Raw genomic sequence first — 10530 nt, forward strand, 5'->3', positions numbered from 1 at the left:
TGGTTGTGAGACGCCATTTGTCAAGGCAGACGGCGCAGACATCCGGACGTCGCTGAAAATGAACCGCACACAAATCGCTTTTTGGTTTTCTGTTTAAGAAAAAAATGCTCAAGAAAAAGCAGAGAAAACATATTCGTGTCGTTGTTATGTGTATATGAGAGCTGAGTTGATGACATGGCCAACAAATCGTAAATTCGATAAAGGAAATTAGAAGGGAAAGGCATTCAAATTGAACGTTGCAAAAACACAAACCATGCACAGTGGTAAAGGAAATACAAATTGAAAATAATTCGGAAAGATAAAGAAACTGCAAATTATCAATAAAAATTATTATTAAAAATAAAAAATAAACATAATATTGATACGAAAGAATGTAGAAAGTAGATACAATTTGTTATTATGCGACTAAACTTAAATATAAAAATCTAAAAAAAAAAATTGCAGTCAAAAATTAAAAAAATACTCAAATTCCAAATAAATGTTAAGCAGCAAAAATTCCAAATTAAGTTGGCAACAAGAATAGATATCAGAGATATCCAAATTATACTTTGAGAACACAAACATTAATACATTGTTCGCCACTTGAATATGACACATTGTAAAATCTCTTTAGAAGCTGAATCGTCAAATAACTGTATTTTTTCATTCATTGCTCTTTTTAGTACATTTAAGATTTTAGAATTTAATCGTTATTAAGTTGTTTGCATGTTTCTTTTACAATAATACAATACAGTAAAAAAACCAATTCAAATTTTACATTTACTTATACAAAAATTTTACAATTCAATGAAACTTAATAAAAAACAACTCAAAGTTTAATTTAAATTTTAAAAATGTTAAAAAAAATATATATTTAATTATAATCTGAAATGTAGGAAATTAAACAGTTCACTGTTTAAAAGAAAAAACTGATAAAAATATCAAATATCATTGTAATGACAAAGTTTAACTTATATTTTGAATACTTTTATAAAAATACATAGAAATGGTAATAATTTATATTGTCATTTGTCTAGAAATAATGGAAATTTAACAGCTTTTAAAAACTTTGGGGAACAATTATATTAAAGTAAAGGTTTACGTTCAAAAAAACTTCATTTAAATTCGATTTTAAGAACAATTTTAGAATGCAATAAAGTTTATAACAAAATTCTGTTACTTTCCAGAGCTTAAAGTTTATTTAATATTTGTAAAATGTATTAAAAATACTCCAAAAACACTCTGAAATGTAATTAACACTTTAAAGAAACCCCTAAACAAATATGAAGATTGTAACTAGAATTTTTAATTTAAAAAATATTCCAATGCAATGGAGCTAGAATAAAAATTATACTTGCTTAATCAATTAAAGATTAATAACAATAATAAATAATATTATATTAATATAGTTAAAGGCTTCAAATTATTGATAATTTGTATTGAAATTTGTTTAGAAATAATGGTATTTTTACCGTTTTTTAAATAATATTTAAGACACAGATACAAAGAATATTACAATTGTGAATTTCAAACATGTTCTCATGTGAAAATCTCAAACAAGGATAATCGAAAAATGTAAAGTTCTGGCATTTGGCATTTCTAATTGATTTCTAATCGATTTAAAGGACAAACCGAATGCAGAATTTAAAAATCCAATTAAAAGTGTGGAAATAAGAACAAAGGCTTTTGTGTCACGCTGATCGCCCACTGTGCGAACCATGGAAGAGGTTTAGAGACTCGATATATATCTACATACGAGTACAGATAAATGGGCTTATATATCTACTTTATATATATATGTGTGTGTGTGTGTGTGTGTGTGTGTACGATGTATGTGGTGTGTGTTGTGCGTGCGCATTGGAATTTAATTCAGCTATGAAAAGGGAACATTTCACACATTCGATTGAGTATAACGGCCATGTGGGGAGTTTTGTCCATGATTTGAATGGGGAGCTTAGGCCTCAGCTCTTTATCGAAATTGAAATGAAAAACATACACAGCATTTGACGTCGTCTACTCGCAATTTGTTGTTTTACTGCGGCTTCAACTTCTGCTTTTGGTTCTTCCTCGTTTTGCGACAAGGGAATCTGCAATTTGTGGCGTGCTAAGCCATAAATTGATTAGCTCTCAATTTATAGGTTTCGATTAAGAAGGTACAAAGATAACACAACACAAGTCACGTAGCTGCTGCTGAGCCCATCCATTGACTTAATAACTCGATTTTCGTTGAAATATTAATCATACGCACCGTGTGACTCAGTCATGACACCCACTTTGCAGCTTTAAATCAATATCACAATTTACGAAATGTCAAAACTTTTGTGTTGAAATCATAATCCTCGTGTATCTATAATTAAAATCTATGTTGACCAGACGTTGTTCTTACCCTAAAATCAGCAGCCATGACAATTAAAACTTTATTTATGACAAGCGAGAAAGAGAGAGAGAGAGCGACAGAGAGAGAGAAATGCAGCAAACGTTTTGCACTTCAATGCATAATTGTCCAGCGACAGCCTTGAGGAAGACTTTTCATGCAATGCAGACAGCAGTGAGGACAACTTGTTGGCAGGCAAAATATGCCCAAGGGAGTGTTCCGGCAAATACTTTCGACTTTAACAGATTTGCAATGTTATAATTATAAATACACTAAATTTATTTTCAATTTATATTTACCCTAGGAAATTGTCAATTTTTAATTAGGTTTAAGTAAACAGTAGAAAAAAAATATTAATATGGAAAGGCGTGTTCCAACAAACACTTTCGACTGTAAGAGATTTACAAAGTTATATTAAATAAATAAAATAAACAATGTTTTAAATTAACTGATTTAGTGTTGGATTATTAGAAATTGCCAATATTTAATTAAGCTATATAGAAAACTTACCAAGGCGTGTTGCAGAGAACGCTTTCGCCCAAAAGAGATTTACAATAATATATTGAATAAAGAAGATAAGATAAGATTAACTTTCAAATGGAATGATTTAGTAAAGCATGATTTTTACTATTGTCAAATTTAATAAAAAGCGTGTTCCAGCCAACACTTTCGTCTGTAAGAGATTTGCAATGTTATTTTAAATAAATCGAATAAAATAAACTAATTTAGTATTAATAATTCGTGTTGAATTATTTTTGATATTAGATTGTGTCAATAATCAATTAAGCTTAATAAAATAATAATATTGAAAACTTACAAAAAAGGGTGTTCCCGAGAAGACATTTACAATAATATATTTAATAAATAAGATAAATTAACTTTCAAATGGAATAATATGAATATAGCATGATTTTTCAATTTAATAAAAAACGTGTTCCACAAAACGCTTTCGACTTAAAAAAATTTATAATATTAAATTAAATAAATAAACATTTTTGGATCTAGAAATAAACACTAAAGGCAAAACTGATATAAAAGTATTACATATTAGGTAATCAAATATTATTAGACATAATCTGTGAGTTAGTGTAAAGAATTAAAAAAAGGAGATTTCCAAATAAAACACTTTTGGATCGCTCATTATTATGAGCATTAAAAGTTGAAGTTCTAAGTAATCGAAGACAATTAGCAAATCATTTAATGATAGAATAAATGTCAAAGGGGTGTTTCAAGAAACATTTAGCAATACTTTTACCCAAATCTTCCGCGAAACTTTCTTTGAGAACGCCCCAAGCATGCAAGGATATTTCTTAGGCAAAGTAATTAAAGGCCAACGGTGTTTTAATCATAAATGAATGAAAACTATTTAATTAAACTAAGCAGTCAGCTTAGCTGCGAGGCTAGATAAAATGCACTTTCCACACAGAAAGGACACACGCAGTGCTCAGAGCAAAGTAAGTGAAGGAACAAAGAGAGATTCAGCGAAACAAAGGACACTTGTCGTTAAATTTAACAACTTTGGTAATTACAAAATAGTTTCGTTGCAAAGGCCCAATATGTGTACAGAAGCTGAGCTAAGTGGCAGGCGTATTGTCAATAACACACACCTAAAACATGCTTATACACACACCACGAAAAAGAGGGATATAGAGAAAGAAAGAGAGAGAGAGAGATGTGCACACCTATGGATGCCTTACAGATTTTATTGAGACATTATCAGGCGAAACAAATGGGGGACAATTTGCAGGAATGCTGCCGCCTTTTATGGCTGCCCGTTACGAAATAGCCCAAAAGGTGGGCGTGGCATACATAGTTTTGCCCCCAGAGCGCTTTGTATAATAAATTTGGCGATGGAAATGTATGTATGAGCGATAACTGTGCGTATACGCAATGTATTTTCAACGTGTCTGGCATTTGTTTTTGCTTCTGTGCCACTTTTATGGACCATAACCGAGGACATCGACAGTCGAATGACAGCTATTTGGTTATTGTGGCCATTCTATGCTGCCTACGTAGATAAATTCTCATTTCGTGTGTTTTTATTTGTTGATTTGTCCGCTTAATTAATTGCGGTCTGGAATGCAAATTAAATAAAAATCAAAATCAAAAATAGCATTATAACTTTGCCGTATCCGTACACATATATCATTGATAGCTCAAGTCATGAAGTCGCTTTTGATATCCAACCAAAGACAAGGGCGAGTAAAGCGAATACATAAATAAACATTTGCCACAGGCAAACAATGTATATTTTTTTTTGCTACTTCTCAGCAAGCAACGGGAGAAGTGTGAAATTGGCATCATTTTTTTTTTTTTTTTTTTTTTGCACAAGCAGAGCAAAGATGACGACAAACGATGTGCTGCTATGACTACGGCCGAAAAGCCGGCGACGTTTTGCCTGTTTATTCAAAATAAATTTGAGGCACTCAATAAAATATTAGCAGCAGCATCAGCAGCAAAGCTGAACGAGGGCGAAACGTCGAGCCGGCAGTCAAGTGGCATAGAAAAATGGAAAACAGCTTCAGACGTGCACCAAAAAGACAACAGCAGCAGCAACGAGAATGTTTAATTTGCCAAAGGCCTTTGGGGCAAACTGTCTGTTGTTAGGGCGGAATATTAATTATTTGATTATTTGACATATTGACACACATTTAAGGTTCATGTCGAGGTTACGCTACGCACAAATCACCTTTAAAGCGTGCGAAATTATTTACGAGTCTCATACTAAATTTAAAAAGCACTCAGATAATGTTTATTCGCATTTAAATTTGGCGCTTTAAAGTAACGTTGCTCAACACTGGCACACGATAGACCAAAACTATTGATATCGATATTTGGTAAGCGCCATTTTTGAACATCATAGACCGAAAATATCGATATCGATTTTCGATAAGCGCCATTTTTGAACACGACAGACCAAACCAATCGGTATCGATATTTATTAAGCGCCAATTTCAAACTATTTACATCACAAGACTCAACTCAACAAGACTTATAAACACAACGTATATTTCTTCTTTTCAAATACAAAAACTAAAACACTTTAAACTACATAACGTGTAAGTCTTCGAATATCCGCCACACTAAAACAATGTTTTATTTTCATTATAAATATAAAACTGGTAGTTGAACTATTCTATTGTTTAAGACTAATAAGTTATATTAATATTAATCTAAACTATTTCTTCTTATCGTTGCGTCTCCATTTTTTGTATTTTAAAAAACCATTACGCACGCTCTTTTTATAATCTTCGTAAGTAAATTCATCACTTTTTTGAGATTCTGTTGGAAATCAATGAAAATCTTAAATTAAGAAATATTTTATCATTTTAATATTTACCAAATAAAGCAATATTAAAGTGCACATAATTGCTGAATGCCGTTTTCGAGCCGAGTCCATCATAGCTCATATCAACTGCCAAACTTCCATCGAAAAAGGACGCACAGTTTTCCTCAAAGCTACCGGACTTTAAATAAAACTTAAACAGACGAACCTACAAAAATATTAATAGGAATTATTTTGTTTTAAGTGAAGTTAAGAGTGCAAGACTTACATATTTTTCTCGATTGCTTGAAATCTTTTTCTCGACAGCTTCCAATTGGCTTTTATCCTTGATGGGAAAATCGACTGTCTATTAGAAAGATAATGATGTCATTATTCATATTTTCACTTCTTAAAATAGTACATACAAGTTCTTCCAGTTCTGCTGACATCTCTGGTTCATAATCATCCTCCAAAATATCCAGATTGGCTTTGACAAAATCCATTGGCTGTCGGTAAATAGAAAACGTTATTACACTTATTATAATCTATTAAGTATTCCATCTTACCGATGAGTCCTCAAATCTATCCACCTCAAATTCATCTGCATCGTCCAAAGCTGGTGGTGATTTCTCTTTTTCAACCATGACTTTGAAAACCAAATTTAAATTTAAAATTGATTAGAAACTTCTTAATAAATGAATGATAATATTAAAAGAGAATTGTTTTTGAGGTCTCACCTCTTTTTGCTGGCTTAGGCGTTGATTTTTCTATACTGCGCTTTTTCGATGTAGTTTTATATTCAGGATTTTCATAACTCTCATCTTCCTCTTCATCACCTGTTGCCGAATCTTCCTTGGGAGTCATAGCTTTGCCAACAATTATAAATACAAAATATATTATATTGAATCTTGCATTATCATTGTGCTGCATATTTCACCTCTTTTTGCTGGCTTAGGCGTTGATTTTTCTATACTGCGCTTTTTCGATGTAGTTTTATATTCAGGATTTTCATAACTCTCATCTTCCTCTTCATCACCTGTTGCCGAATCTTCCTTGGGTGTCATAGCTTTGCCAACAATTATAAATACAAAATATATTATATTGAATCTTGGATTATCATTGTGCTGCATACTTCACCTCTTTTTGCTGGCGCTGGCGCAGATTTTGCTTGTCTACGTCGCGTCCATGATTTATAGATACGATTTTTAGTCTTGTTGAAAGCCGATCGGACCGTCTTTCTATAATCACCGTATGTAAAACCCTCTCTCTTTAGCGATTCTGCAAGCAAGAACATTAATTAGTAATTATATATACCTCCATCTATTTATTAGTTACCAAATAAAGCCGAATTCAAATTGGCATAGTTAGTTAATCCCAGCTTGGAACAGGCGCCATCAAAGTTCATTTCGATGACCATCTCATCGTTGAAAATGCGACAAATATGCTTTTCAAAACCGTCTGGTTTAAAAAGAACCTTAAACAATTCGATCTAAATGCATATTGAAAAAAGGAAATCAATTAACTTATTATATTTCGAATATATATCGAAAATTATTGCTTACATATTTATCAGGAGCATTCGCGATCTTCTCATCCATGATCTCCAGTTCTTCCTTGGATTTGATAGGAAACTCTGTGGGTTCGACCACCTCCTTAGCATCCTCGCACAACTTGTCAACTCTGGCGAGGATCTTGACATGCAAATTTATCAGGAAATCCACTTTACGCTCCAGGGAACCTAAACGTTCATTGATGTTGCGCTCATCAATGGCTATCATGCCTCGCTGCGTGCGTCGCTGGTCCTCCAGCAGATCCTGACTGCTCATCATGCCAAAGACTTCGCATTCCGGCATAATTTCATCAACAAATACTTCGTTCTTCACCTTAACACTCTCATCAAAATCAAGCGGATCTTCATAGTTATCGAAGGCCAGATGGTTATTGTCAGAGGAACGCTCTTGGCCTGCAACATTTGATTTACGGGGACGTCCTCGTCCACGTCCACGTCCTCGCATTTTTAGTTTCCAACTATGTGCATTAAATTAATAAAAATAAATACAGTCTGAAATGCAAATGTAAACAAAGCAACAATTTCACACTTACTGCAAATTCAAGAGCTTCTGTAGACTTTTTATTGATATTTGTGGATTCCTGTGCCTTATGTGATTCTCGGATAAAACGCTAGTTTCCTTTTTAAATTGTTTTATGAAATGAATAAAATAAAACAAATCAAAAATATTTCCTTTGCGCGAATTGTGCGAATGTTTGGTTCACAGTTAAGTGTAACCGTTTGTTGAATTCGAAAATATACCAACACTTACTACAAATATGCTGACAACTGCGCTACTTTTTAAATACTCTACTGCTTATTAGGCCTAGAAAATTAATGCTAAAATAATATTTGCCAAAGCAATTAATCATTCATTTTACTTACAACGAATTTCATGGAACTAAAAAAGACATTTTCTTTTAAGTAAATGAATGCTTCTAAGCTCAAACATGTGCTTAGAAATTACGTTGAATCTTCGGTTTACCTGTAAGGTGAAAGGAAAGGTAAGCGTGTCTGAAGGCATGCTTGGGGCTTTGAGTGAAAAAATTTTTTTCAAATGATTTTTTTTAATTTTTCTTATGGTATTCTACAAAACAGTTTTTATTCGCTGAGCAGCATAAATGTAGATTGCATTTCGTGCATATGCATTGCGTTTGTGAAGTTTTACAGTGCTTGCAACATCTTTTTCCACTGTTTCGATCCAACCAATGTGGGAAATGGTTCAGCTGGTCAAACCGCAAGTCCGGTATTGGATGTTTTGATTTTTGACCATGTCTGAGCTCATGCTGATAAGGTCGATGAGAGAGTGGAGACTGCTTTGCCCGCTCTGTCTGCAAGGATGGGGAATTTATTGTTCGTCCTGACTGAGAGGATGGAGACTGGTTCACCACTGGTTCGTTCTCGTTTTGGATACGTCTGTCTAAAATATAGGCGTTGGTGGCTGCCATATCAATTAATAAATGAATGATAATATTAAAAGAGAATTGTTTTTTCAGGTCTTACCTCTTTTTGCTGGTGTAGGAGTTGATTTTTCTATACTGCGCTTTTTCGATGTAGTTTTATATTCAGGATTTTCATAACTTTCATCTTCCTCTTCATCGCCAGTTGATTTGATAGGAAACTCTGTGGGTTCGACCACCTCCTTAGCATCCTTACACAACTTGTCAACATGCAAATTTATCAGGAAATCCACTTTACGCTCCAGAGAACCTAAACGTTCATTGATGTTGCGCTGTTCCTCCAGCAGATCCTGACTGCTCATCATACCAAAGACTTCGCGTTCCGGCATAATTTCATCAACAAGCACTTCGTTCTTCACCTTAACACTCTCATCAAAATCAAGCGGATCTTCATAGTTATCGAAGGCCAGATGGTTATTTTCAGAGAAACGCTCTTGGCCTGCAACATTTGATTTACGAACACGTCCACTTCGTCGCATTTTTAGTTTCCAACTATATGCATTAAATTAAAAAAATAAATAGGTCTGAAATTCAAATGTAAACAAAGCGACAATTTCACACTTACTGCAAATTCAAGAAATTCTGTAGACTTTTTATTGATAATTGTGGATTCCTGTGTCTTATGCGACTCTGCGATAAAACGATAGTTTCTTTTTTAAATATATTTGTAAAACGAATCAAAAATGTTTCTTTTGCGCGAATTGTGCGAATGTTTGGCTCACGGTTAAGTGTAACCATCTGTTGAATTCGAAAATATACCAATACTTACTACAAATATGCTGACAATTGTGCTGCTTTTTAAATACTCTACTGCTTATTAGGCTTAGTAAATTAATGCTAAGATAATATATACTAAAGCAATTAATTTTACAACTAATTTCATGGAACTAAAAAAGACATTTTTAGATATTTCAACCACATATTTAAAAACTACATTTATCCAGGGCTACATCGCATTCGATCAGCTGTTCGCTTGTTCAGTGCTGTCTATATGTTAACCAGTGCTCTTTTAAACAACATGTCGTCGGCACGTTTTCTTTCTACCTGTCGCTTATTTTCAACAAATTTAACTAAAAATGCGATAAATACAAATGCAGTGGGCGGTAAGAGCCTTGTGGAGAGCGTGGCTGTAACTAAAAATGGTAAAACCATTGTCGCCTGGCATCCAGAGACACAGTTTCCTTACGAGCAAACAAAACCGTTGCCACAAACTGTTGCCAAACAGTCATCTAATGTCATCAAGGAGACGGCGTTGGATTCGGCAATGAGTGCATTTAAAAACAAGCATCCTGAGGTGGCTCGCCAAGAGCTTATGAAGCTAACACATACCACAAAGCATCGCTGGTTCCCGCGTGCCCGCGACAAGAAGGCCAAGAAGACTCCGATGGACCGGCCATACTTGTAAACAATGCATTACATAAGTCCAATAAATTAATGTTATACATATATGAAATCAGCTGTGTCGTTTTATTTAAACATTAAGATATTGGATTTTTATATGATTAACAAAGCTGTTAGGTTTGCTGTGTGTATTTAATATGTACATATATTTATTAATTTATCAATCGTATTTAAAGCCAAAACAAAAACAGCTGTTTGCATAACATTACCATTTTGAGCTTAACAGACATAACATAACCCATCATGCAGGGGACAAATGGCATGGTGTGTCGCCTTTAAACATGAAATTCTGTATTGAAATGTAAATTTAAAGATCCTATCGATAATCAAAGATTATAACACCTCAATAAAAAGTCTAATTTCATGGATAACCTAATAATATTCTTTTAAAAAGTCCTCCGTTTTCATATATTAACTTATGCCCCACAAATGCAGGCACCTATGTTAAGCCTGCTGTTATGCCATATGTTCTAACATGCTGTTATTGTTTTGTCCAACCTCT

The 10530-nt window shown here is 33.5% G+C and overlaps 2 protein-coding genes across 2 annotated transcripts; one reads left to right on the top strand and one right to left on the bottom strand.

The window, feature by feature from the left end:
- Positions 1 to 5429: 5429 nt before the first annotated feature.
- Positions 5430 to 9412, bottom strand: LOC117571192 (uncharacterized). Its single transcript, XM_034253231.2, has 12 exons — positions 9397 to 9412; positions 9193 to 9257; positions 7181 to 7646; positions 6954 to 7107; positions 6756 to 6896; positions 6556 to 6684; positions 6356 to 6484; positions 6185 to 6264; positions 6044 to 6124; positions 5908 to 5985; positions 5694 to 5847; positions 5430 to 5635 (listed from the first exon to the last, which is right to left on the bottom strand). Exons 3-12 carry the CDS (start codon positions 7631 to 7633, stop codon positions 5532 to 5534), a joined length of 1503 nt encoding a protein of 500 aa, XP_034109122.1. The 5' UTR covers positions 7634 to 7646; positions 9193 to 9257; positions 9397 to 9412; the 3' UTR covers positions 5430 to 5531.
- Positions 9413 to 9611: 199 nt separating this feature from the next.
- Positions 9612 to 10083, top strand: LOC117568516 (39S ribosomal protein L42, mitochondrial). The gene has a single exon (XM_034249217.2). It carries the CDS (start codon positions 9619 to 9621, stop codon positions 10030 to 10032), a length of 414 nt encoding a protein of 137 aa, XP_034105108.1. The 5' UTR covers positions 9612 to 9618; the 3' UTR covers positions 10033 to 10083.
- The last annotated feature ends 447 nt before the right edge of the window (positions 10084 to 10530 follow it).

The sequence above is a fragment of the Drosophila albomicans genome, chromosome 3, assembly GCF_009650485.2.
Source record: "Drosophila albomicans strain 15112-1751.03 chromosome 3, ASM965048v2, whole genome shotgun sequence".
Lineage (NCBI taxonomy): Eukaryota > Metazoa > Arthropoda > Insecta > Diptera > Drosophilidae > Drosophila > Drosophila albomicans.

Coding starts and splice junctions, on each gene's coding strand:
- LOC117571192 (XM_034253231.2), bottom strand. CDS start 7,633: ATGCGAGGACGTGGACGTGGACGAGGACGTCCCCGTAAATCAAATGTT. Junction 6,265..6,355: donor GCCTAAGCCAGCAAAAAGAG/GTGAGACCTCAA, acceptor TGGTTTTCAAAG/TCATGGTTGAAAAAGAGAAA. Junction 5,636..5,693: donor CTTTAATATTGCTTTATTTG/GTAAATATTAAA, acceptor GATTTCCAACAG/AATCTCAAAAAAGTGATGAA.
- LOC117568516 (XM_034249217.2), top strand. CDS start 9,619: ATGTTAACCAGTGCTCTTTTAAACAACATGTCGTCGGCACGTTTTCTT.